Below are 27,040 nucleotides of genomic sequence, written 5' to 3' on the forward strand. Positions count from 1 at the left end.
CTTGAACAGACTGATTACCAAATCCATCCCCAACCATAGGACCAATCACCTCCTCGCAGTAGCATGTGAAGAAAGTTTATTCAGCGCTGCCATCATCGTCGAAGTCGTGACGATGAACAACCTAAAAACTTATATACGTGAGTAAAAAAATCCACACACGTGGATCCGGTGACCCCCTCATCACCGACGACTGAGGGTGCCGAAGAAGGGGAGCCGCCGGAGGGTGGCGGCGGCGAGATCGCCTTTGCGAGAGGCGGCAACGCCTTTTTCTGTCTTTATTATTATTATTATTATTATTATTATTATGGGAGTGTAGCAACGTGAAGATATGAAATTCCATACTAGTCTCAGCACTGTACGATGATGGAGAATTAGGGAAATTTGATGGGGACTCCGTGTGACCTTGCAATTATTGGATCCAAATCACCTCGGCGTGATCGTGTCCCTCTCTCAACATAAAAGATCAGCGCCCTGTCCGACTGCCATCATGGCCCACAAGACAAAGACGACCCAGAGATCACAAAAGAAAAAAAAAAGGGGGGGGACAAGAGCCAGAGTCCAGACTCGGCACTCCAGTCCAGCGTCCAGATCTAGATCCCCGGCGGCCCCCATCCCGGGCGGGCCCCACGCTAGCGTCCAGCCACCCTCACCAGCAACCAAAAATCCTACTCGTCCCCAACTTTGCGGGTTCCCAGATTTAGCCCTCTCCCACGACGTCGGCAGGGGCGCGTACTCCCTACGTGCGTGCACTCGTGCACCTCCCCCGACCTCTCCCTCCCTCCCAGCCTCTCTCTCTCTCCCTACCTACGTCCGTCCGTCTCGCGCACGCCTCGCATCATCCCCACCTTTCCCCTGCCTCCTCCGACCCCAATCAGACCAATCCGCTTCCGACCCCAACCCATGCCCTCTTCCATCGCCACCCACCTCCTCAAAGCCGCCGCCGCAAAGCCCCTCTTCTCCCCCCGCGCGGCCCAGATCCCCGCGCTCCCCCGCCCGCCCGCCGCCCGCCGCCCCCCCGCGCCCGCCACCGCCGCCTGCCGCTGGTTCCGGTGGCCGTCGCCCGCGAGGGGGCTCTGCTCCTCGCCGCATTCCGGCCCTGCCGAGGGGATGGGATCTGACGGCACGGGGGCCAGGAGGCGGCTGCCGCCAGCCAACGGTGTGTCCAAGGAAGGGGCGCCGCCGCAGCCCGTCCCGCCCAGGCTGCTCACGCTGCCCACCGTGCTCACCATTGGCCGCGTCGCCGCCGTCCCGTTCCTCATAAGCAGTAAGCGCTAACCAAGCTTTGCTTTGCTTTTTTTCTAACTACTTTACAGTTGGACACATGTTGCACAAGATCGATGCCGAGTGTCAGATTTCCTTTACTGATCACTCACTCGATCACGCACAGTAGTAGGCTAAAGATAGCTGCTGAAAGCACTGACTAGTTGTAGGATTTTCTTTGGCCTGGGACTGGTTAGTTGGATTTCATTATTTTCGGCGAGCAATCTTAGAACAAGTGTGTGCAAAGTGGTGGTTTGCTTTCCCTGTCTCGCCACGTTCGGGTAGCTTGCACAAATAGCTATCTTAGGCTGCCTAACTCTCAAGGAAAATAAGTCAGCAGCAGAGGAAACTTGAAATCATATAATCACTGCAGCATTGGCAACTAGTCAACTACTACTAACGCAGATGGCAAGAGCAAATGATCAATACACAATTCTTCCTAAGCCTCGCTGTGTAGTTTCTGGTACTGCAGCGTTTCCACTGTCCATATTTCCATAGTAGTTTTAAACTGAGGTCATGCCTAGTGTCAGTAGTTAACATACAGGGCTACCTATGCAAGCCTAAACTGTCTCTGTTGTCCTCTATGCTTTTGTTTGATCCAAGCTAGTTTGACTTACAGACTATCAAAGTTACTAGACTTGAGAGACGCAACTTCTATGTCACACAGCACGCACTGATGTGCATAGTCTGCTTAATCTCTTTTGTCCAAATCTTCACAAAGTCATATTGTATTCCCGGGTTTCTTTTAGCAACCGTCAATGTGTTTGCTTCCTCTCCACTGGTGAAGAGTACTTCTGGTGAACTTTATCCTTTATAAAGATTATGGCTGTTTCAAAAGTTCCACCATATTTTTTAGAATCACAGGGAAGAACATAACTATCCTATTTAAAAATTAAACTGAAAGATATACTAAATATTGTCTTCATGGAAACTAGATTAATCTGCAATTTGACGTGTCCTATCACCATAACTGAGTTATGACTTATGATCTGCCAGCGTTGCATTCTTTAGCAATTAGGGTAAATTGTATGCCAACAGTTTAGCTGAGTGTTCTGTTGCTAAAAGGTGTAAAGCCTTTGAGTTTCTTTATTACTTCAGCTGAAAGCCTAAAATTTATTACTTTATTGCCCATGGCTTCATTGAACTGACCAATAGCAGACTTTTGCCGTCAATTATTCATGTCAACGGTTAAATGGACTGCTCATGTGTCATCTATTGAAATTTTGAAATAGTGCCTGTTTGTTTACTGGTGGCCAAATAGCATTTTTGTCACGGGCACAGGAACCAACAGCTTACTTTCCATGCAGTTCGCTGTTGGTTGATATCTGACATGCATTTGGCACTTTTTTTTGTGTTTGTTATGTTTGACATAATAATCTTAGTTTGACTATGGAAATATCCCTTTTTGTGTAATTAATTAATAGCTTGTTATCTCTACTGTTACCAGCTTTCTACATGGAAGGTCCTTGGGCAGCAACTGCCACAACTGGCATCTTCCTTGCTGCAGCAATCACTGATTGGCTAGATGGTTATATCGCGAGAAAGGTGTCACAAATAAAGCTGAATATAATATGCTATGCTGGGTTACTCTATAATCATTTTTCCTCGTGTTATTGTTTCCTGACATAATGTATTATGCAGATGCATTTGGGAACACCTTTTGGTGCATTTCTTGATCCTGTTGCCGACAAGGTTTCTTTCTCTTTTTGCTGCTCTGATCCTTCTGCACAATGTTGTCTACGCTCTTATCTGTCTGTAGACTGTCAGTTTCCAAAGTGTGAGCTACTCTCGAGAACTAACTTCGTCGCTGCTATTCTCTACTGCAGCTTATGGTAGCTGCGACACTAGTGTTGCTGTGCACCAAACCTTTGGAAACTTCACTGCTCACGAATGGACCATGGCTTCTGACAGTTCCTTCCATTGCCATCATTGGGAGAGAGGTAGTTACCCAGCCAAATCTACATCATAATTTTCCAAAAATGCAAGGAAAAACCATTTTCTAGTTAACCTATCTATAATTATGGAAACATTAAGATGGTAGTTTGATTTCTTTAATTTTGACCTTGTGCTCATATAAATATGTAGGAGTATATGTTTGTTCTGTTGTAAGTGTGGGATCTTGCCTTCCTTGGGAATAGGATGTTCATGTATTTGTCATGGCTATCTGATCTTATCTCTAAATAAGCCTGCCAAGCCAACATGATAAGTTAGCAACTTCCAATTATACCCTGGCTATTCGTCTTTTTCTGGTTGAATATACGTAGTATGTGCTTCAGTAGATAAAATGAAGGGGCTCTTTTGCCAACCTCTGCACTGTTTTTTATGGAGGCATGGATCGAGTGCACATTGCTCCAGCTTGATTGATTGGCTCCACCATGAGGCTTATTTGAAACAGAACACCCTTTTGATGCATCAAGAAAGGTAGTCAGAATCATGATTCTGAATTGGATCGGAGCTCTGATATTAGGGTCACAAATCGTAGAATCTTAACTATCAGAACTGTAGAAATGTAGATTCTATGAACCAAAATCGTAGAATTGGAGGGGTTAGTTTGGATTGTAAAGTCCTAGAATCATACAACAGAATCGTGATTCCGACAACCATGGCAAAGTGTTGAGAAGCTCAGAATAATCAATTTACCCCAAAAGCAGGGCCTGCCCTGATGTTTTGGATGCCGCTAGGCAAAATATGGCCTGTAAATTTAGGGTTGTGACCGTGTACCTACTTATACACTATATGCATGGTTCGTAGACCGTTGCAGTTTGCACTTTTCGCGCTACCACAGGGCTGGTCCGCCTAAAAGTCAAGAGGAAATTACCAGATTTGTACAACCTTCAATTCTATGTGAATATGTGGGGTGCCATGGGTAACTTTTAGTATGTTTCCTGGTTCAGTAGAAACACACACACATATGTGGGATGGAAGCACTTTGCCTCTCCAGTTAGATTGAGTCGCTCTACCTCTACCATATGGCTTGTTTGAATCAAAACCAGAGCATGTATGAAATGAAAAAAAGTCTTTATGCTTCAAGATATTTAGAAGCTATGAACGATTTCTATAAGTGTGCTACCCAAAAAAGTTTGATAAAAGTAACAGATTTGACATTCAACTTTCCAGTTCCATGTGAGTGGTGCGTTGGAGCAACTTCACTTCACTTTTCTAGTGGGCCCAGACATATATATCCATTTGCCATTTCGAGAGTTATCTTGTGCTATGAGTTATATAGTGTGCTATGCTTGTCACGAGCTAATGTTCTGGCGTATCTGTTTCTGTAGATCACAATGTCAGCTGTTAGAGAGTGGGCTGCGTCTCAGAATACCCAAGTTCTTGAGGTTCCTTCTGTCTTCTATTGTCTTACATTGCCTTAATTAGACATTCAAAAACTGAATTTGTACTTCCTACAAACAACAGGCTGTGGCAGTAAACAATTTAGGGAAGTGGAAGACAGCGACACAGATGACAGCATTGACTCTGCTCCTTGCCAGCAGAGACCCGAGGTACTTGCATTTTCGCTGACCGAGCTTAAAGCCTTGTCATTGTTTTAATCATTTTGCATGCTGACTGGGGTTTGTTTTTGGCGCTTTTGTTGTGCAGTCTACATGTACAAGGTGCTCTAGTCCCCCCTGGTGTCGCGTTGCTCTATGCATCTGCTGGACTTGCCATATGGTCCCTAGTGGTGTACATCAGAAATATATGGCGGATACTTCTAAAATAGTGTTAGCACATAGTGTAATAGAAGAAACAGGAGCAAAGGCGACGGTATTCCATTCAAGATGCTGCAATTTTTTGGAAGATTGTTGAGTTGATTGATGGGGCCTAGATCTTGTTGAGATCCTCGTGTGACCCGTGCCATTGGTGCTTGGCGGATTAGCCGCCAAAGCTTGTTGATCATGCGAGGATCTCTTTAGAAGCAAAATATATAGCTCGTAGCCTGTGATGCCAAGGTGATCTACTTTCACGGAAGGTAGCCACAGCTTCTGAGTGTTGGACACCGTGTGTAATGAGCTGCAAGACTGGAGACGATGCAGACGATTGTAACCGTATACAAGCACAGACCAGGCGGCTGGCCTGTGCGTGTGGAGTTCCTGCCACTGTAATTTTACCCATATCATATTGCCAGGGAGCACAAAATTATTCTTTCAATGTGTTTCACTCGCTTCTTGCGTGCGAGCTGCTGTCATGCATCTGCTGGTTTCTTTGCTGTTCTCGTTTTGCACATACTGCACTTGTGATTTAACTGAGAATTTCAGTGGATAGAGTACTAAGGGCATCTACAAGGGAGCCCTCCATATGTCTAGACGGACAACTCAGACATTGTCTTGACAGAAAACACACCTCCAATGGTAGCCCCCAAACCCAAGCCAAATATGGGGCGGACTTGAGACGGAAAACACACCTTCAAAGGCCCCAAACACTAATGATCTAAACGCTCTTATATTTCTTTACGGAGGGTGTAGTCCTCAAACCAAGCCAAATACGGGGATGATTTGAGGCCAACTGGTTTGGGAAGGTTTTAGAACAAGGATGGATGGAATATGGACTGGTTTGGGAAGGTTTTAGAACAAGGATAGATGGAGGATGATGATGGATTTGAGTGTGTTCTTTGGGCTTGTTCGGATCCTTGGGATTTTGAGAGGTTTGAAGGAGGTTAAGAGGGATTAAATCCCTACACGTCAAAATCCTCCTCAATCCCCCTGTGGAGTAGATTAACCACAAGCACTTCTGGTTTTCTGTTAATAGTAATGTACTATGTCATTTGTATGTGTAGTATATGAAGAACAACATCATCTCACCCACCACGGACCCCACAACCGCCTCAATCCCTAGACGGAAACCCTAGCCCTCACTCTCTTCACTCCTCTCCTCCCAATCTGCTCGCACCTCTCCTCTTTGGTCATGTCCCTGTGATCCCACACCGCCATGTCCGGCTCTAGGGCGAAGGAGGATCCAATCGACTGGGACACGCTCGCCACGGAGGATGACGGCAACCTCGCCCTCCGCCAGGCGCGTGGCTCGTCTAGTCAGGGCTCGTCCCCACTGTCCTTGTCAGATTCCTCCAGCTCCATGCCCTCTCGGCGGTCCAGTGGCGCTTTTGCAACTCAATGACGGCCCCTCCACGACAATCGCCGTGCCTTCCTCATCCGTGTAGGAGCAGCTAGTCTGCGGCGTCCTATCCTGGTCCTTGCCCGGTTAGGAGACCGATGCCCAACGTTGGCGTTGGAAGAACGCTAAGACGTTGAAGGATGACTCGAGGTGTCGAAGCGCACCAGTGCCCGACGCCTTGGCGGACTTCTAGAGTCCTCAGACTCCAACGTCGTCCCCCAACAACGACACCTACATCGTCTTCGAGCTTTACATAAGGGCAAGGCTGGTGAAGATATTTCCCATTTTATAATGTATAGTATGCTCAGTACAATGCCCTTTTGTTATTGAAACTATGGTTTGTCCTCTATCGTTTATAGTATGCTATATATGAACTATGTGTAAACTGATACATCATATGTAGTTTGTGTGTTTGTGTTGATCAACGTCGCATGGGTTGCATGGATTTGGAGTTTTTTTCTTCTAACGCTTGAAACCCCCTCTTTATTCATTGGTAATCAAAGATACATCATTCACAAGAAATGAAATTAAACCCTGGGAGGGGGGGGGGGGGGGTCATCTAACCAATTACTAGGACTATCATATCTAGCAATACGGGCTAATTCATTAATTCATGAGCCACTGTGTTATCCTCCAGTGGACAGTGTTTGAATATGACATGAACAAAGTTTGTCAATATATGATAGCACTCATCAAAGATGGGAGCTCCCACACCTGCATAGAAACCTCCTTTGCGTATGGTGCTAATATAACATCAACATTGTCGGAGTTGACGACCAGCCGGTTGCAGCCAACAGTCTGCGCTAAATGTAAGCCAAATCTTAGCGCCATTGTCTCCACTGTGAGAGCTTGGATTTGTAGTTTATGAAATATAGGGGACATTATTGTCCAAAGGGACATATGAGATCGACCCCTCGCTGTCTGCGGCAATTTTGAAGTCTATGGAGGTGCTCCAACACATGTTTTTTTTTACATCTCCAACACATATTTTTGTATCCTCCAACTCGTTGGTCATCTCATCTCATCTCATCATTCATCTCAAAAAAGAAAAGAAAAACTCTTTCAGTTGGTCCACCTTGCCCGCTCTCGACGGCTTAGATCGCGTGGATTTAGATCTAGCGGCCGCAACGCAAGTCGAATTGAGAAACCCGCCCCCGCCCTCGGCAAACCAGAGCAGAGTGAGTGTTCCATCTCAAAAAAAAAAAGCAGAGCAGAGTCCTCGCGAGTCATGAACAGGGGATGAGGCTGCCGGCGTGGCTCACCGCCGTGCCGCCGGACCCCCGCGTGTACGGTGACCTCATCCAGCGCTGCGCGGACGCCGGCCACCTCGCCGCCGGCAGGCAGCTCCACGCCCGCCTCGCCACCCTCTCCGTGATCCCCTCCAACTTCCTCGCCTCCAAGCTCATCTCACTCTACTCCAGAACCGGACGCCTGCACGACGCCCGCAGGGTGTTCGACGCCATCCCGCAGCCCAACCTCTTCGCCTGGAACGCCATCCTCATCGCGCTCTCCCTCCACTCGCCCCAGCCCTCCGCGGCTCTTCGCCTCTTCGCGGCCTCAGGCGTGTCCCCCGACGAGATCACCGTCTCCGCGCTCCTCAAGTCCCTCGCCGCGTCCGGGCCGGGCCTGTCCCCTCTCGTCGCCGGGGAGCTCCACGCCCTTGCGTTCCTGCGCGGGTTTGGCGCGGACCTCTTCGTGTCCAATGGGCTCATCACCGCCTACGCGAATGCTGAGGACATGCGCTCCGCTCGCGCGGTGTTCGACCAAATGCCAGGCAAGGATGTCGTGTCCTGGAACTCTCTTATATCAGCGTACGCTCGTGGAGGACGGTACGCAGAGTGCTTGGAGTTATTCCATGAGTTGGTGCAGGCTTGCGCTGGTGGTGGCGTTCGGCCAAATAGCGTCACGGTGACAAGTGTGCTGCATGCTTGTGCCCAGCTCAAGGCTGTTGATTTCGGGGTCTATGCCCTCCGAATTGCTAATGAGAGTGGGCTTGATATGGACATTGCAGCATGGAACTCAGTCGTAGGGTTTTATGCCAAATGTGGGCGGTTGCACTATGCACGCCAGTTGCTTGAAAGGATGCCTAAGAAAGATGCGGTCAGTTACAGCGCCATGATTACTGGTTACATGAACAATGGGCATGTCGATGAGGCAATGGATCTTTTCCGTCAAGCAGATGCTAAAGGCATCAACACGTGGAATGCGTTGATTTCTGGATTGATACAAAATGGACGCCAGTCTGATGTTCTTGGATTGCTTCATGAGATGATGGGTGCTGGGATACTGCCCAATACAGCTACTCTTTCAATCATCATGCCCTCAGCACCGTTGTTCTCAACCCTACTGGGAGCAAAGCAAGCTCATGGTTATGTGATAAGAAATGATTATGGTCAGAGCAACAATGTTGTCAGTGCATTGATTGATGCTTACTCAAAGGCTGGATTTCTTGATATGGCCAGGAAGGTGTTTGAATTGCATGAGAATAGAAGCACAATTGCCTGGACATCGATCATTTCGGCTGTCGCAGCTCATGGAGATGTTACAGACGCATTGGACCTGTTCAATCAGATGGTCAGTGCTGGCACTAGGCCTGATACTGTAACTTTCACTGTTGTGCTTACTGCATGTGCTCATGCGGGAAAGGTAGCCGAAGCTCGTGAATTTTTTCACTCCATGCAAGCTATGTTTGGTATCAGTCCTGTGATGGAGCAGTATGCTTGCATGATTTCTGTACTCAGTCGTGCTGGTATGCTTAAGGATGGGCTTGACCTTGTAAACAAGATGCCTTTTGAGCCAAATGCAAAGGTCTGGGGTGCACTGCTTAATGGAGCAGCAGCAGTTGGTGATGTTGAGCTTGGTCGGTTTGTGTTTGATCGACTGTTCATAATAGAGCCTAAGAACACAGGTAACTATGTTGTGATGGCTAATCTGTACTCAAATGCTGGCAAATGGGAAGAAGCTGAAATCATAAGGAGCATGCTGTGGGGAGTTGGATTGGAGAAAGTTCCTGGGTGTAGCTGGAATTAAGGGGTTCTATAGTCTGCTAGAAATGGTTGCTGCAGATATATTGTTAGCAAAGCGGGCAACAGAAACTTAATTTGGTTGTTGGTTGATTAATCGGATTCAATTATAGACAAGAGCCTGGCATCGACCTAACTGTTGAATGGAGACAATTTATAGTGATGACATTCAATAGATCCAACAGTTGAGATGTAATTTTCAAGCCTGATAGGTACCAGCCTTTTGGATTTACATGGACCATCTTATTCTGAACCTGATGGTCAATCATATTGATTTGATTGAGCAACAAATTCTTGGACGACAGCCAATGAGAGCATTGCTTCCATGATATTCTTTTCTAAACCTTTTGTACTATGAGCTGACGATACTTTTCTTATCTTTATTTGCTATTTCAATGACACCAATTACCAAAGCAACAGATAATTTCATGATCATAGTTTCTTAGAACCAAGAGCAATCTAGTTTTAAGCTTCAGGATGTCAAGCCTGATCTGTTTCTTTATGAAATACTAATATCAAGGTGCAGAAGAATCCATTCCATAAAGAAAAAGTTCCTTTCATACCCTAGATCCAATGAATAATGAGAGCACTGCTTCCATGATATTCTTATCTGAACCTTTTGTACTGTGAGCTGACGATACTTATCTTATCTTTATTTGTTATTTCAATACTTCAGTTACTGAAGCATCATATAATTTCATGATCATAGTTTCTTAGAAGCAAGAGCAACCGTGTTCTAAGCTTCAGGATGTCAAGCATGGCATGTTCCTTCTGGATGTAATACTAAGATGAGGCTAGATGAGAAGAATCGATTTCATGAAGAAAAGTTGCTTCCACACCCTAGATCGAATGAATAATGGCTTTTCCTTGTCGCATTAATATGGAAAAGTAAAGCTATTCTTAGGAGTTAGGATCATGTGCACCCATGATTCAGATGTGCATCTTTGTGTGTACTTGGTATTTGCACTGTTAAAGTATCATTTAAAACTTTTTTCTTCCTGCAGAAAATAAACTGATTCTTGTAAATTTTACGTGAAGTTCCTGTTTTCCAAACATTGTCTGCATAGTAGAATTAGAACTGCAAAGAGATTGCACAACAAGATCTGCCTTTTGGGGTTGATTATGGTTCACATGCTTGGATCATTCTACTTCTCTACTTCCCAGCTCATGAAGTCTAAAAGAAGAACAGCACGCAAGCAGCTCCCAGGTTTGTTACCTAACTTATTCTGGACTCACTACCAGAAAAGCATATATGCCTGTTATTTCGTTGTGTGGCCACACTGCTCACATGCTAAAACTTCACAGGCCGAAAGGCTGCCCAAACGAGGAAAGGACATAATGTTACCGGTGGGTACTTTGGTGAGGCGAAAACAACAACCAGCAAGCTTGGTGCGTGGTGGTGCAAGACGCCCTGGAGCCTAGCTTGGAGTTCAAGTGAAGCCAAGTGAGTATAATCACCCCCATCACTACAATCATGTTTTTTTTAACTTTCTGAAGAAATGCATCTCTTCAATCATGCATAGTGTACAGCTAGCCACGCACCTCCATCTCAACATATATACGATGAGAGTATAGGACGATGCATCATGCATGGAGGTGGTCCGGGTGGAAGTGGAACACTCGATAATTTGGATCATAGCACGCACACACACGCGTAGTAGTCCGGTGAAAAAAATTACCACACAACAACAAGCACTATATCAGAGGGGCTGTTGTCACTTCATTTCCTTTTTGGCATTATGCATGCATTTCTAGACAACTTTTGAATTGAAAACTTGGCAGGTGGTCAATTAATCTGTGTCTTGTCCGTTCCCGTGTCTCGATCCAAATCTGGAGTTTCAAAATGGTCTGAATTTTCGTCTTGGTGCTACTTTATGCATGCTGACGGAGTAGGTGTAATCTTGTGCACGTGATGCACCTCCCAGATCACGGTAATGGGCAACGGTAAGAGAAGGCGTATACCAGTATATGCGTCCTTTGTGCGTTGGCTGTGTAGGCGAGCATGGCATGTGGCATGGCCGCATGGGCTATGCGTGCCTGCAATCACTTGCCGGAGAAGCCCAGCATCATCATCGTCCATCAGCCTCTGGCAAAAGCTTCCACTCCAAGATCGCGAATGATGGGAGGAGGTTGGACCGGTTGTAGAAGAATACATACAGTACTTGCCGGACGGTTAAATTCTTGGAACAAGACAGGTACACACTGTAGAGCCTCCATCCTGTGATCTGGATTCTTCTACTTTGGTCTCTTTACACTTTAACCGCTACTACTGTACTAGCTTTCCAACCCTTTCTCTTTTTCTTGACTGCAAAAATCTAGTCTGACCGTCGTGTCAAAGAGTAACTTTTTTGTTACCGAATAGTCAAAAGCTCTACTAGTCCAAGTGTCTGTCTGTCTAACCATGCAAGGTGTCAAAACATGGTTGAGGGGGCGGCGGCAGCACTCCGAATCCAAAGACCCTATGCAGGATGCAGCGCACGGTACGGAGCCTGACATCCATGAATAATGCCCCAGCTCGCTGTCCATTGTTCGGGTACATTCATGAGTGCTTTCTTTAGACGTACTCACTTAGCTAGGTACATTCATTCATGGCTGTGTGTGCAGCTCCTGGGGTGGCCTGGGTAAGGAATTGTTGTACCAAGAAGAGCAGAAGCATGAGCAGTAGCAGGGGAATCAATCAAAGCAAAGGTACGTGCATTTTTCACTAAAACCACTCACACCTCCCTAGTCACCAGTATGTTCATTATTATAAGATGTTTGGGATATTTTAATATGAACTACATACAAATTAAAATAAGTGAACAAATACATTTAAATATGTCTACATACGCCCAATTTAGAAAAAAAAATAGAACATCTTATAATAATGGACAGAGGGAGTAGCAATCGTGCTCCTCTGATGCTCGTAGTTAGCGCTAATAATAATATGTGAGAGTACAGCTCAGGTGTCATTGTTAACACTAGCGCATCTTGTCGGTTACCTCTCCGATTCAGTCCGGTTGGAGCACAGGCCGCTCGTGAGGCACCGCGACAAGGACGCCCCAAGCGTTTTCGCCTTTGTCCTCGTCCTGAATTTTCTTGCATTATCATCACATATATTCACATGCATAACAACAACAACACGGGGAGGTCGGTGCACAGAATTGAGGGCGCTGCTACGAACTGCTAAAACCCACGGGCAAAAGATAATAGTACTACGCGGCAAGGTGAGGTGATGGGGCCGAGCGACAGCAAGCGCAAGCGGGTTGAATGAGCGAGCAGCGCTGCCCTTCACGTGGCTTTCTTTCTGCCTGCCCTCCCTCTGTTATGTTATCAGTCTTGCCACATTGCAGATTACGAGGCCCGAGGCCAAGACCCCACATGTCCCCTCCTGTGGCCATCTCTTTGTTAATCCAGTTTTCTTTTCTTTTATCAGTGGAATCAGTGTTGCAATCTCAGTCCCACATGCACCTTGCAATCTCCGTTAGCTAGTCAAGGGCTGAGCTTGTTGAGTTGAGTTGCCATGGCACTTGGCTGACGCCAACTGTATAGTATTATGGTTTCGACACCGCCTCTCATGTGACTCCTGTATTCAGAGTTTTAGTTATGAAGGTGAACCATGGGATCATTATCCTTCTCAGTTTGCAATACTCCTACGTTGGAGAAAACTGTGAAATGCTGAAGAATGTACTACTACCACTACTGCAGTAGAGTGAAAGAAGGCCTCTGGTGACGCCAGTAACGCGCCTCACGGGTGGCAGTCACGGACAGAGCCGGCCGCCCGTCACTGTGGTCATCTCAAATCCTCCGTCAAATCCCTGCCTCCTACCATCCTCTCGACCTCGACGCTTCTCACGCCCGCAACAATCGTAGAGAGAGTGGGAGAGGGAGACACCTTCCGCTTCAAGCCTCCTCCGAATTCAGCAACCGCCGCACCACCCCGCCATACCCTGCCGAGCCATTCACCTCAAAAGCAGCAGCGTGCATGCAGACGCAGTGCAGCTAGCAGAAGCGCCTAAAGCCACCGCCGCGTGCTGCCGCCATCTAGCGGAAGCGCAGGCCGACACACGGACGCACACCTCTTCTCTCCCCCCTTCCCCTTCCCCTGCCATTGCCGAGCTCGGATACGCTGCGAGGTCGCGGCGTCGACAGGGGTGGCCGGGAGGAATGTCTGAACCGGCCACGCAATGCAGGTCGGGCGCTACTCGCCAGCCACCTTCTTGGATTGCTAGCTGGGTGCTTTCTCGGTTTCTAGGACAGATTCTTTGATTGTTTATCCGCGGATGCCGCCTTGGTCTCGGCGCTGTCTCTGCTCTCGAGCTGCGTGTAGATGGGGGTCTTAATGGGGATCCTAGGAGGATCAGTTCCTGAACCCTTTTCTCTCATTTGTGTGGATCGCAGGGGAAATGGGGGCGGCGGCGAGGGCGGCGCCGGCGGTATGAGGACGGTGGAGTGCCTCAGAGGGAGGCTGCTCGCCGAGAGGGTGGCGTCCAAGGCGGCCAAGGAGGAAGCCGACCAGCTCGCCGCCAGGGTACCCCTTCTCCTCTGTCCACATTCCGTACCCATGCGTCAACCCCTTTAATTCCCACTGTTGGTTCGGTACAGCTATAATTTTGTTCTGTGATTCGGTGACAGTTGGACGAGCTTGAGAAGCGGCTCTCCGACGAGGTCAAGATCAGGGACAGGGCGGAGCGGAGGCTGAGGAGGGCCATCAAGAGGCTCGAGTCCCTCAAGATTCTGGATGTGGGGAGCTCCATCGGCTCGCTCTCCTCCAACTCCAACGCCTGCTCCGGCCAACAGGCGGCGCCGGAGACAGAGGAGAGCAACGGTCCTGCAGTATCGCTGAGCACCGTCGATTCGGTGCTGTCAGACCCTCGCGCCGGCGGCGAGGACAAGGGATGGGACGGCGAGAGCGTCAAGGGCTCCTCGGCTGGTTCCTGCACTCAGGCCAACTCCTCCCAGGACGGGAGCTGGTTCTCCGTCGTGTCCGAGCAGTCCGGCCCTGGCGCCTGCAAGGAGGAGGAGAGCCGCACGGAGGACTCTGACGACGCCGAGAAGTGCGGTTCCGGTGACGCCGCTGGTGACGTCGATCGTGATTCAGTGAGGTACGCGGCGTGCAGGTTTACAATGAGTGCCATTTTACTGGTTGTTAAAAAAAGTTAAAAACAGTTGATTGATTATTTGCTATAGGGATAATTAGCCTTTTCTCCTAGGAGTTTCCAGATTACTCCTAAGTTTGTGCAGAGTTTTACCTTTCTCCGACAGGAATTAGGCTAGTACGTTTCCTCTTTTTTCACATGTGTGTTTTCATCATGTTTTTAATGTTAGGCTGGTTGTAATGGGGAGTATCATATACTAATATATTAGTATTATGCATATGATACCGGTGTATGATACTATCTTCCTAATGCATAGTATTATATATTAGTATCATGTACTACTTTATTTATTGCTATGCGTGACACAAAGTAGCATAACATTTATTATGATACGGTATCATAATATGATATTGCATCCTCTTTTTCTTCATTTAATGCTATGACACGTCATCAAAATTGCCTAGTTGGCATGCATAGTATGCACTGCATGCCTATGTTAGTGGAATAATTGCTTTTATATAGTACAGAAAAGGAGACAGACGTATTGTCGGCGTTGTGCTCATCTGTAGTACTTCAGCTTCCCTTTTTTTGTGTTCCGGACCTTTTTAATTACCAGGATAGGAAGCCGTTGTGTAGTTTGTTACGCCTCTCCATTGATTCTTACTCCACTAGAGTAGATGCGTCTGTGCATCTCTTTTTATAGCACCCACTATGTTTCTGCACCATCATACCGATTGTGCTGTGCATAACTAACGGAATTTTTCACTGCAGGAGGAGAGAAGAGCAGCCTGGAGCGTCCAGCGGCTCGTCGAAATCCGAAGCGAGCTACCGCGACGAGGAGGACGACAGGCTCGCGCTGGTGCTGGTGGACAACCCGCACTACAGCGCAGAGCCGGCCGAGACCAAGGAGAAGGAGAAAGAAGAGAAGGACGGGCTCGCCATGGTCCTGGCGGACCCCCAGCCGAGAGCGACGAGCGTCGGCGGCAACGACGTGCAGTCGGTCCTGCTGGCGCTGCGGCAGGTCAAGGAGCAGCTGCGCTACACCATCCAGAGGAGGTCGGAGGGACTCGTCGCGCACCGAGAGCTATGCGGCCACTGACCGAGCCTGTTCTGTTCTGGTCTCAAAGGCATCTTTTGTTGTTGTTGTTGCGATGCTCTCAAAAGCATCCCGAGAAACGGAAGCTCAAGTGTGTTGCACTTGCGCTTACACTTGCACTGGTGTATTTATCTACAGCGTTGGGAGTATATGTTGGAATAAGGCTTTACTCGTGTGACACGTTGTAGTGGTTGTATATATTTATATGAAAAGTGGATTCCATGTGTTGTTTACTAGTGTTCGAAAGCAAAGGGATGACTAATACACCCTTGTTCACAAATATAAGATGTTCCAACATTTTTCTGAATCTAGATACATTTTAGGATGCGTTTGGTTACCTGCATCGCTTTTAAACACTTTGCATACTTGTCCTAATTGGGTCTGACTGAGCATATGCAGACAAAAAATTAACATCTGCATATTGATTGGCTGCATGTATCCTCTCTAGCCTGCACGTGCCGAAACTGAAGGTTTGCTGTTTGGTTGCGAACTTATTTCAGGAGAAACACAACTCCAGTTGTTTGGTTACATCCAGGACAGTTGTGTGGCAACCTTTTCCTTGATATGGTGAGGTTATTAGAGGCACACATGAAGAACTAAACTAGAGCAACAAAATAAACTTAGGCACAAACACAAGTCTTAACCACGGATCACAAGTTTTAAGCCAACATAGTACGATAAGTTGTAAACGAAACCCAAGTCTTAAACCAACAACCAACAAGGAACGAGCAACAGCTCAGGCGGTGACAGCGAAAGCGTTGTTGTGCTTCTTGCACTTGGTGACCACATCCACGCCCTCGTCATTGAAGACGATCATCTTCATGCTGTCGGGGGTCAGCTGCTTGAATGTCAGCATGTACCCGATAATGACCTGGTGAACGAAGCGGAAGGTGGCCCACCCCTGATCAAGGATGACCCTGCCGTTGATCACCCTCACCGTCACCCTCCATGCGCAGCCGGTGTTCGTCTTGAGCTTGAACTCTGCAGGGACGGCAGAGAAGTGCTTGGTGAACTCTAGATGCATTGGCAGACTCTCCAGTTTCAGACCAAGGATAACCTTGTAGAAGTGGCTTGGTACGGACTCCAGGATCGCCGCGACTAGACAAGAAAGTTTGTACCCCAATCCCCACCCCGATGTAATCTAAAAATGACCTATGAACCCTAGAAGTCTAGGATCGATCCATGGCAGTATTTTAATCCAATTCTCCACCCCCGATGTGTTCATTCCCCTCCCTAACTTTTCAATCGCGTGCTCAAATCTAATCTAGCCCGAGTCGAAAGCAGTAATCTACAGAGAAGGCGAGGACTTATCACCATGGCCGATGCGCTCCGGTGGAGGTCTGCAGTCGCTCCGATGGTAGCCACCGTCTTGGATCGTCCAGCTGTCTCTCTGGTGGTCACCGTCGCCGGTGTGAGTGGAGAAGAGGGGAGAGAGCAATGAGGAAGGGAGGTGAGGGTAATTATGACGACGCGTCTGGCAACGCGACTTCTCGAGAATGCATCCATGCGTGCAACCGCCCACACCCGCGTGTCTAGGGTTGCACTGCTCGGGCCTAGCTCCACAAAAATCGCCAATTTGAGCTTTGCTCTAGATGCAGGCCCAGGCCATTTTCATTTTCTTCCTGCACGGGCTTGTCGGGGTATATGCGGGCTACCAAACGCCTTAATGTATTTGTTCACTCATTTCAGTTCATACGTAGTCCATATTGAAATGTTAAAACATCTTAGGCCCTGTTTAAAATATCTCCGCTTCGCAGAGTTGGGGAGCTCGGTTTTGGCAGTTCCATCAAAGTGAGCTGTAGTAGTCCGGTCCGCTCCGGGAGCCGAGCCAAAGGAGCCGAACGCTCCCTTAGGCCTTTTTTGGTTCATAGGATAGGATTATTATAGGAATAGAAATCTTGTAGGAAATGAGATGACATGTGTATCAAATTCTATGAGTAGGAATAGGAAACAAGATGTCATTTGGTTGACACCAAAGGAATTTTTCCATTGAATCTAGGCTCCTTTTTATTTTCCTATGAAATGTGAAGGATAGGAACCAATCCTATGCAGGAATAGGAATCCATTCCTATGAACCAAAGGGCTCTAAAGGAAAAATTCCTATAAAAATCATATCCTCTAGAATTCTTATGAAATTCAATTCCTCTAAACCAAAGGAGGCAGTATTTGCAAACGGCGGGAGTAGCAATTAACTTGGCTGGCTCCCCTATGCGCAAAAAAAAAAACTGGCCGTCTCCCCGTAGCTTTTCTACAGTGGACCATTTATGCACTGGATGCGCACTTAGCAGACATTCAGACCGTGGACGCATATAGCATGCATCAGAATCGAATAATGCAAGCACAAAAACTAAACAGACACGAGTACACACATGGCTAAGAAGTAGTATCACTACAAAGGGAAACGAAGTACCGTAGTACACAGGTGTCCCCAGACCAAGCAGCAGACTATGCTGCCAGCGAGTACAGCAAGGAACTACTCGAGTGCTACACGGTAAACAGCACTCAAATGGCTCCCAGCGGAGTACAGCAAGGAAGTCATCAAGCGCTACACAGTAAACAGCACACGAATGGCTCCGACAACATCGACGCCATTGGCGTTGTTAGTCTTGTACAAACTACGGCTTCACCGACGTCTCGAGGGGCGTATTTGAGACGACCCTGCAAGAAGATGGAATTGATTATTTTCATGTTATGGGATATACATATAACAGCGGCCAATACCACATCATGGAAACAAATGCTATTGTATGATGATAAGAGCGTATTTAATCTAACCTCAAAAGGCAGGGACTGTTTTCCATCATGCCGTGCCAGCTACGGTAGCCGCGTCCTGTGTTACACATGTACAGAGGGCAAGAGGAAGACAATGAATTACAACAACAAACATGAAGCACAAGTTCTACACAATAAGACATGCCATAGAGTGGAGGACATACCGGCTTGGAGGTGTCTTTGTCCTTTCCTTCAGATGACCCACTAGGTGCTGCTCCGGCAAACCTGGCATAGTAGTTAAGAGATGTTAGATATAGCTTGCTGCTACTTGTTAGGTTTGGGTTCTGGTCACAAGAAGGCATGACAGCGCCGCATTCATCTACCTAAGGGCCCGTGCCTTTCGCTTCTCTTCTTCCGCCTTGCCAACTTCTGTGCTCTGACCAAATCGCTCTAAGCGGGCTTTTTTCTTAGCCTCGGTATCATCAGAGGAGGGCGTGGGAAGGCCAAACCTGCAAATTAATGTCAGTACGTATCAGTTCACAATTTGGGGGAGTAAAAAACATGCAAGTGCATCATAGGTAATTAAGTGTATATCACGCACCTCTCAGCCCTGGACTTCTTCTTCTGTTCCTCCATCTTTTCATTAGAAGATCCAGTCCCAAACCTTGTAAACAAGATAATTGGTAGCCACATTTCTTAGTATTTGAAATATATCATGCGTACAACAGATCAACCAAATAGGAACCACAGAAGTGATGGAGAAGACGGAGAATTAGTTGGCATGGGAACACCTTGTTCAGTTTTCATCAAATTAAGATCACACACTAATACTTTAGTATTCCCATAGCTAGATTGAAGTTGAGTTTCCACTGTAACAAAAATAAAAATAAAAATGATGTTGCTAACCAGTTCATGCACTATCGATCAGTTTAAATAATCCAGCATGTACTAACGATTGTCAATCAGTTCAACAAATTATGTTGGAATCGAGCCCACTAACTATAATAAGTGGTCCAGTCCTTTCAGGCGTATGCATAAGATATGCACAATGTTTCATAGATATTTGGAACACAAGCATACACATTAGAGAAAGAAGTGGTGAATGGTAACATTTTTTCACCATATATAGATACAAAAAGGTGTACAATAATAACATAGTTCACCATAATGGTCTTAATTCTTACCAACATAAACAAATGAAATAAATATGACATGCTTGAACTTAACTGTTAATAAAGTTACAGCATGTTTACCAAAAAAATTAAATATCTATATTTGCAAATCCTGTCTGCTTAGTTCCAGATATGTGTGTGTTATCATTAATTAGCAGGTTTTGCCTAGCATGTAGATGTAAATACCATAGTAGGAGAATTTGCCAATATTTCATTAGGGATGCGATGTATTGGGGTTCTAAAATCCTAACACCATGTCAGTCAATGTATTAAACCTTAAAGTCAAGACTATAGAGCCAAAAAATAAGATCAGCATTGTACTACAGTAGTCAACTACAATAGAAAGGTTAGAACAGAATTGAGCAGGTAAAATACTTGACATAACTATAGTTCACGATAGGGCCTGGACATCGCGGTCTAGACTAAAGCAGCTTAACATTACAGGACAGTTCACATGCAACACACATGAGCACCCTTGTCTCCTGGACCATTGGTGATATACCAACTAAGTCAGCTTGTTTCTTTGCTTTGTTTTGTTTTTCCTCTTTTGCTTAAGGAAACCGTTACAACAAAGCTTTCATGGTTAGATAATAATCCATTATGCATTGCAACAGGTTTATTTTTATCTAATACTCCTAAACATCCAGAAGCCACTCAATGGTGTGATGCTTAATTTCTAATACCTGCGTAAATACCTTCAAATCCATGCGCACTGAAAACAATGTAACTAAAAAACTCTAAGGTGAGCACACTATTAGATCCTTAATCCTATCGCTGGAGATAAGCCGCTGGCCAACAACAATCATATTAGGCTAATGCATCAAAATTCCGTAAACTAGAAAAGTAGTCCATAACTTCCAACATGACTGCCCTAGAGAGTTAGGGACCACAAATCTCTCAGACTTGTAAGAGAGGAAAAAAAATCTCTAAACCCTAGGAAAAGGGATTTGATAGAACAATCACCTCTCGGCGCGGCTGCTTCGCTTCTCGTCCTCGGACATAACCACCTGCGTCCCAAACCGCTCCGCGCGGCGCATCTTCTTCTCTAGATCCGTGGCTGCCCCACCGGCGGCGGCGGCGCTAGGGTTTTGGGCCGCTGTCGGGGAAGTGGGATTCGGCGCCTCCCCTGCGGCGGCAGCCGCCGGGGCCGTCAGCTCGGCGGCGGCCGGGACTTGCGCGGGCTTGGAATCCTGAGATGCCATCGTAGAGCGCTCGTCGGGCAGGGAGGTCACGGTCGCGGACGCGGTGTGCGGCAAGAGATTTTTCTGGTCTGCTGCGCTTTTTCCTGCTCGAGTTCGCCGCTTCGCCCCTCTCCTGCCTGTATGCTTTGCAGATGGGCCACTTGGGTTGGTTCGAAGACAAAGGGCCTGGCCTGCGTGAGCACTAGAACAAACCAGCCCGCTCCAAAATAGGAGTATATCGCAAATAAGGTTTCGTCATCAACTAAAAAAATTCTCAAAAAAATCAACTAAAAAAATAACACATTTCGTCAGGTTTCTGCTAAAAATGATTTCGTCAGGTATCTAAAAAGAGATTTTGCCAAGGAAAAATGTTTATTTGTAACCAATAATTGCTCTATTAGCAAATATTTTGTCTGGCCAAAAATTTATGTCATTAGATTCATATTCCAAAATATTTATTTATGTTATGGGTTTTAATAAAAGAACGGCATCTTTTTTTAGAGGCTGACAACTTTATTATTTCTCAACAATATTACACAGAGTTCCCCGGATGTAATCTGGAACAAAATAAAAATGGACTAACTGAATGCATACAAACTCTAACTAACAAATGAGTGTGCTTGAAGATCACCGAATTGAAGGCACCATATGCAATTTTAATATCAGAAACCACCACACAAATAGAAGAATGATCAGTCGCTGAAGAATGGATCTTCTACACCAAAGATAGGCATGTTGTGGCAAAAATAACATCAACTTCTTTCTTTTCCAATGCCAAATGAACAGCTCGCCGGAGAGCTATGGCCTCGGCCATCTCCGGCTCAAGAACACCAATAACTAGGTCGCTGCAGGCCACTACAAAACGTGCCTCATGGCCCGAGCGATGACCCCTATGCATGATTTGTCAAGCTCAGTAAGAATGGTGACAGAGAAATTGAATACAACGGTATCAGACGACGACGGAGACTAAGTTATACCGGAGATGTTGGTATCATGCATGTGTTCAATACCCGGTTTAAATATGCTACAAAGTTGGTCCCACAAGTGACTTGATTTTTTTAGGCTTACGTCAATGATGGAGAGCCTCTAGATTATTGTAGCATAGTTTCTAGCTTCCCAAACGTACCATATAGTCACTGTTGGCATAGTACAATTCTGGTCCGTAGATTGACCAAGGAAATCAAAAAGGCACTTTTTAAGGATATAATGTTATGGCTTTATATATAGATCCTACAGTATCCTTGATCACATCTCATACATCTCTAGCATGAGGACAAAAGAGAAGAGCATGCTCCACAAATTCTAATATATTGCAAAATAGCGAAGTTCAGAAAAATGAACCTAGCACCCTTCGGGAGAATATCCTAAGTAAAACACCATAAAACAACCATCATCTTACTAGGTGCTTTAACTGCCCAAATCGACTTCCAGCGTCTTCCATCATCAGATTGGTTGGAACTTTGATCAAGGCCACGAATAGCACTTTTCTCAAAAAAAAATGAGCAGTATGTGTCATGTTGTACGCTCACCGAACAGAATAATCACCGTACTTAGTGAACGACCATCTCACAAAATCATCCCCAACATCTATAAAGATTGGTATGAGCAGAATCTCTAAGGCATCCTTTTCTCAAAAAAAAAACTCGCACCATCTCCTCATTGTAGGTGCAACATGTCTCATCCGGAAGACAATGGACTTTAGCATTTGCAGGGATGGGTGAAGTGGGTTGAAGAACATGTGGAGGGAAGGAAGGAATACAGTGATATGATAAAATATGCACTTGCTTTCCATCACAAAACTAAACACCATGTTTCAGTAACTTGTGACCAACAGGATGCCTCTCCAAGATCTAACTAGTAATTTTGTGCAGAACACCATCAAGAACAACTTCAACATCATCACAAGGATCAGAAGTGAAAAGGTTACCATAAAATTTATGAACCATACCTTTAATCTCCACTTGTGAATTGCAAAGAGAACCATCATCTCGAGCCAGACAATGAATTTTGTTAGTACATTTCCGAACTATAGCTCGAGCATGGAAGAAGCTTGTATTCCGGTCACCCTCATGGAGACTGTCCACCCTGGACCGTTGCATCACCATAATCTCCTCTTGCTCAAAAAGTTCACAGAGCATCAGACCAAACACGCTCAAGATGCTATCTATAACCAGCATCACGTAACCACATATCTTCATATTTGAACCCTTGTTCTAGTGGCACTTGGCGCTTCACCTTAGATAACCGGGATAAAAAATCAGTACAACATAGTGATCCAAAGGTGTCATTGTCAAATGTTCAACATCATAGTCATCATGAATATTAATAAAATTGCCATTAGCCACATCTCTATCGAGATGAACCTTACATGGAATTGTGGATCTTGACGATTACACCATGTGAACTTTGGACTTGAGGAACCAAGGTCCATCAACTCACAATCCATAAGACAGTCATGAAAGGCCCCCGGGTCTACTTTCCATCATATAGGTTTCTGATCTACAATTTTAGTTTCCTATTTACTTTCTTTGCAATCTTTTACTTTCCGTTCCATAAACCAAAAATATTACTTTACCGTTTATCCATCTATATCAGACCTCACTTTGCAAATAACAGTGAAGGGATTGACAACCCCTTTATCGCGTTGGGTGCAAGTTGGTGTTTGTTTGTGCAGGTATTTGGGGGCTTGTGCGTTGTCTCCTACTGGATTGATACGTTGGTTCTCAAAAGTTGAGGGAAATACTTACTCTACTTTGCTGCATCACTCTTTCCTCTTCAAGGAAAAAACCAACGCAAACTCAAGAGGTAGCAGGATGCCATCCAGGGCATCCCCAAGCTTAGGCTCTTGGTTGTCCTTGAATACTACCTTGGGGTGCCTTGTGCATCCCCAAGCTTAGGATATTTCCACTCCTTATTCCGTAGCCCATCAAAACTTACCCAAAACTTGAAAACTTCACAACACAAAACTTAACAGAAAACCCATAAGCTCCGTTAGTAAAATAAAGCAAATCACCACTTAGGTACTGTCAAGACAAGATTCATAATTTTTCTCACATGATGCCTACTGTACCCTATCATTTCTACAATTTATATTAAGCAATATAAGCCATAAAACTAGAAGACAAGCAACCTATGCATCGAAAAAACAGAATCTGTCAAAAACAGGACAGTCTGTAGTAATCTGTAACTCTCGAATACTTCTGTAACTCCAAAAATTCTGAAAAATTAGGAAAGCCTGAGAAATTTTGTTATTAATCTTCTGCAAAAAGAATCAGTATTTTATCACGCCTCTGTTGAAAATTAGAATTGTTTTCCTGAGCGCAAAAGTTTCTGTTTTCCAGCAAGATCAAATCAACTATCACCATAGATCATCCCAAAGGTCTTACTTGGCACTTTATTGAAACGAAAGCTATAAAACATGATCACTACAGTAGCTTAATCATGTGAACACACAAAAATAGTAGGTGTAAATGTTGAGTTGTCTCCCAACAAGCGCTTTTCTTTATTGCCTTTCTAGCTAGGCATGATGATTTCAATGATGTTCACATAAAAAATAAGAATTGTAACATAACAGGAGCATCATAAAGCATATGACTAGCACATTTAAGTCTAACCCACTTCCTATGCATAGGGATTTTGTGAGCAAACAACTTATGGAAACAAGAATCAACTTGCATAGGAAGGTAAAACAAGCACAACTTCAAGATTTTCAACATATAGAGAGGAAACTTGATATTATTGCAACTCCTACAAGCATACATTCCTCCCTCATAATAATTTTCAGTAGCATCATGAATGAATTCAACAATATAACCATCACATAAAGCATTCTCTTCATGATTCATAAGCATAGAAATTTTAATACGCTCCACATAAGCAAATTTATTCTCATGAATAGTAGTTGGAGCAAACTCAACAAAATAACTATCATGTGAGGCATAATCCAATTGAAAATTAAAATCATGATGACAAGTTTCATGGTAATAATTATCATTTATAGCATACATGTCATCACAATAATCATCATAGATAGGAGGCATGCTTTCATCATAATAAATTTGCTCATCAAAACTTGGGGGACTAAAAATACCATCTCCATCAAACATAGCATACCCAAGCTTGTAGCTTTGCATATCATTAGCATCATGGGTATTCAAGGAATTCATACTAACAACATTGCAATCATGCTCATCATTCAAATATTTAGTGCCAACCATTTTAATGCATTCTTCTTCTAACACTTTGGCACAATTATCAGAATCCTTATTTTCATGAAAGACATTAAAAAGATGAAGCATATGAGGCAACCTCAATTCCATTTTTTTGTAGTTTTATTTTATAGACTAAACTAGTGATAAAACAAGAAACTAAATGATTCGATTGCAAGATCTAAAGATATACCTTCAAGCGCTAACCTCGCCGGCAACGGCGGCAGAAAAGAGCTTGATGTCTACTACGCAACCTTCTTCTTGTAGACTCGTGTTGGGCCTCCAAGCACAGAGTTTTGTAGGACAGTAGCAAATTTCCCTCAAGTGGATTACCTAAGGTTTATCAATCCATGAGAGGCGTAGGATGAAGATGGTCTCTCTCAAACAACTCTGCAACCAAATAACAAAGAGTCTCTTGTGTCCCCGACACACCCAATACAATGATAAATTGTATAGATGCACTAGTTCGGCGAAGAGATGGTGATACAAGTGTAATATGGATAGTAGATATAGGATTTTGTAATCTGAAAATTGAAAACAACAAGGTAACTAGTAACGAAAGTAAGCGAAAACGGTATTGCAATGCTTGGAAACAAGGCCTAGGGTTCATACTTTCACTAGTGCAAGTTCTCTCAACAATGATAACATAATTAGATCATATAACAACCCCTCAACGTGCAACAAAGAGTCACTCCAAAGTCACTAATAGTGGAGAATAAATGAAGAGATCATTGTAGGGATACTAGGGATCAAGCCTTAACAATTTGACTCGATTACATGACAAATCTCATCCATCTCCATCTACCTCCAGTATGCCTACAATGAAATGACTCACTCCCGGTGGTGAGCATCATGAGGTTGTCAATGAAGAAGTGTTGTTGATGATGACGGTGACAATCCCCCTCTCCGGAGCTCCGAACGGACTCCAGATCAGCCCTCCCCATGAAGAACAGGAGGTGGTGGCGGCTTCGTATCATAAAACGAAGTGAAACCTTCTCTTTGATTTTTCTCGGGAAGAAGGTACTTACGGACTTGGAGTTAGGGAAAACGGAGGTGCGAGGGCCCTCTCAAGCTCATATGGCGCGCCCATGGTGGTGGGGCGCCCCTGAGCTTGTGGCTCTCTGGTGGCCCCCTCCGGTAGATCTTTGCGCCAATATTTGCTATATACCCCAAAACAATTCTCCGTAAAGTTGCATCCAATTCTGAGAACTTTTTATTTCTGCACAAAAGCAACACCAAGGTAGTTTTGCTGAAAACAACATTCATCCGGGTTAGTTTTATTCAAATCATCTCTACTCCTAATGGACGAGTTGGTGAATCATCTCCGCGGTTTATTTTCGTTGGTTTTTTTCGTCTCTCCTCCCACCACCCCCTTCAACCCTGGTCCGCGGTTTATTTTCGCTGGTTTTTTTCGTCTCTCGTCCCACCACCCCTCCCACCCTGGTCCATCGGTTTATTTTTCTCTCCACTCTTTATTACAACCAGAACTTTCCTAACGTATAACAAATCACGGATCTAACTTCCTTAAATTATGCAAATCAATCTATTCCTTTTATTGGTTCAATTTGTCTTAGGAAACAAATAACAGATTTTCAGGAAACAAATAATACATTTTAATCTAACTTCCTTAAATTATGCAAATCAATCGATTCCTTTTATTGGTTCTATTTGTCTTAGGAAACAAATAATCTCTACTCCTAATGGACGAGTTGGTGAATCGTATCTGTGGTTTATTTTCACTGGGTTTTTTTTGTCTCTCCTCCCACCACCCCCTCCAACCCTGGTCCGCGGTTTATTTTCGCTGAGTTTTTTCATCTCTCCTCCCACCACCCCTCCCACCCTGGTCCATCGGTTTATTTTTCTCTCCACTCTTTATTACAACCAGAACTTTCCTAACGTATAACAAATCACGGATCTAACTTCCTTAAATTATGCAAATCGATCGATTCCTTTTATTGGTTCAATTTGTCTTAGGAAACAAATAACAGATTTTCAGGAAACAAATAATACATTTTAATCTAACTTCCTTAAATTATGCAAATCAATCGATTCCTTTTATTGGTTCAATTTGTCTTAGGAAACAAATAACAGATTTTCAGGAAACAAATAATACATTTTAATCTAACTACCTTAAATTATGCAAATTAATCGATTCCTTTTATTGGTTCAATTTGTCTTAGGAAACAAATAACAGATTTTCAGGAAAC

At 45.0% G+C, this 27,040-nt stretch overlaps 4 protein-coding genes across 5 annotated transcripts; 3 read left to right on the forward strand and 1 right to left on the reverse strand.

Moving 5' to 3' along the window:
* The first annotated feature begins 741 nt into the window (after nucleotides 1-741).
* On the forward strand, nucleotides 742-5,403 carry LOC147976153 (cardiolipin synthase (CMP-forming)-like). The gene is made up of 7 exons (XM_087518576.1): nucleotides 742-1,264; nucleotides 2,708-2,805; nucleotides 2,902-2,952; nucleotides 3,087-3,200; nucleotides 4,536-4,592; nucleotides 4,672-4,757; nucleotides 4,855-5,403. Exons 1-7 carry the CDS (start codon nucleotides 901-903, stop codon nucleotides 4,973-4,975), a joined length of 891 nt encoding a protein of 296 aa, XP_087374702.1. The 5' UTR covers nucleotides 742-900; the 3' UTR covers nucleotides 4,976-5,403.
* A 2,116-nt stretch (nucleotides 5,404-7,519) lies between these two features.
* LOC147976154 (Pentatricopeptide repeat (PPR) superfamily protein) lies at nucleotides 7,520-9,618 on the forward strand. Its single transcript, XM_087518577.1, has one exon. The coding sequence runs from the start codon at nucleotides 7,603-7,605 to the stop codon at nucleotides 9,391-9,393; it is 1,791 nt and encodes a 596-aa protein (XP_087374703.1). The 5' UTR covers nucleotides 7,520-7,602; the 3' UTR covers nucleotides 9,394-9,618.
* Nucleotides 9,619-10,197: 579 nt separating this feature from the next.
* Nucleotides 10,198-15,793, forward strand: LOC147976155 (uncharacterized). Of its 2 annotated transcripts, XM_087518579.1 has the most exons (6): nucleotides 10,198-10,593; nucleotides 10,692-11,866; nucleotides 11,991-12,074; nucleotides 13,767-13,896; nucleotides 14,001-14,470; nucleotides 15,236-15,793. In XM_087518579.1, the coding sequence occupies exons 4-6, from the start codon at nucleotides 13,804-13,806 to the stop codon at nucleotides 15,561-15,563; spliced, it is 891 nt and encodes a 296-aa protein (XP_087374705.1). In that variant the 5' UTR covers nucleotides 10,198-10,593; nucleotides 10,692-11,866; nucleotides 11,991-12,074; nucleotides 13,767-13,803; the 3' UTR covers nucleotides 15,564-15,793. The 2 variants fall into 2 exon arrangements, with proteins under 2 accessions (XP_087374705.1, XP_087374704.1); XM_087518578.1 differs by lacking the exons at nucleotides 10,198-10,593; nucleotides 10,692-11,866; nucleotides 11,991-12,074 and adding an exon at nucleotides 12,941-13,558.
* Nucleotides 15,794-17,934: 2,141 nt separating this feature from the next.
* On the reverse strand, nucleotides 17,935-20,762 carry MOS11 (Protein MODIFIER OF SNC1 11). The gene is made up of 6 exons (XM_087518580.1): nucleotides 20,408-20,762; nucleotides 18,874-18,936; nucleotides 18,656-18,781; nucleotides 18,497-18,557; nucleotides 18,336-18,390; nucleotides 17,935-18,218 (listed from the first exon to the last, which is right to left on the reverse strand). Exons 1-5 carry the CDS (start codon nucleotides 20,644-20,646, stop codon nucleotides 18,361-18,363), a joined length of 519 nt encoding a protein of 172 aa, XP_087374706.1. The 5' UTR covers nucleotides 20,647-20,762; the 3' UTR covers nucleotides 17,935-18,218; nucleotides 18,336-18,360.
* Between the last annotated feature and the right edge of the window lie 6,278 nt (nucleotides 20,763-27,040).

Source organism: Triticum urartu, chromosome 4A, assembly GCF_056163025.1.
Source record: "Triticum urartu cultivar PI428250 chromosome 4A, HENAU_Tu73, whole genome shotgun sequence".
In the NCBI taxonomy this organism is placed as follows: Eukaryota; Viridiplantae; Streptophyta; class Magnoliopsida; order Poales; family Poaceae; genus Triticum; species Triticum urartu.

Coding starts and splice junctions, on each gene's coding strand:
- MOS11 (XM_087518580.1), bottom strand. CDS start 20,646: ATGGCATCTCAGGATTCCAAGCCCGCGCAAGTCCCGGCCGCCGCCGAG. Junction 18,937..20,407: donor CGAAGCAGCCGCGCCGAGAG/GTGATTGTTCTA, acceptor CTTGTTTACAAG/GTTTGGGACTGGATCTTCTA. Junction 18,391..18,496: donor ACAAAGACACCTCCAAGCCG/GTATGTCCTCCA, acceptor TGTGTAACACAG/GACGCGGCTACCGTAGCTGG.
- LOC147976154 (XM_087518577.1), top strand. CDS start 7,603: ATGAGGCTGCCGGCGTGGCTCACCGCCGTGCCGCCGGACCCCCGCGTG.
- LOC147976155 (XM_087518578.1), top strand. CDS start 13,533: ATGTCTGAACCGGCCACGCAATGCAG. Junction 13,559..13,766: donor GAACCGGCCACGCAATGCAG/GTCGGGCGCTAC, acceptor TGTGGATCGCAG/GGGAAATGGGGGCGGCGGCG. Junction 14,471..15,235: donor GTCGATCGTGATTCAGTGAG/GTACGCGGCGTG, acceptor TTTTCACTGCAG/GAGGAGAGAAGAGCAGCCTG.
- LOC147976153 (XM_087518576.1), top strand. CDS start 901: ATGCCCTCTTCCATCGCCACCCACCTCCTCAAAGCCGCCGCCGCAAAG. Junction 3,201..4,535: donor TTGCCATCATTGGGAGAGAG/GTAGTTACCCAG, acceptor CTGTTTCTGTAG/ATCACAATGTCAGCTGTTAG. Junction 4,593..4,671: donor AGAATACCCAAGTTCTTGAG/GTTCCTTCTGTC, acceptor TACAAACAACAG/GCTGTGGCAGTAAACAATTT.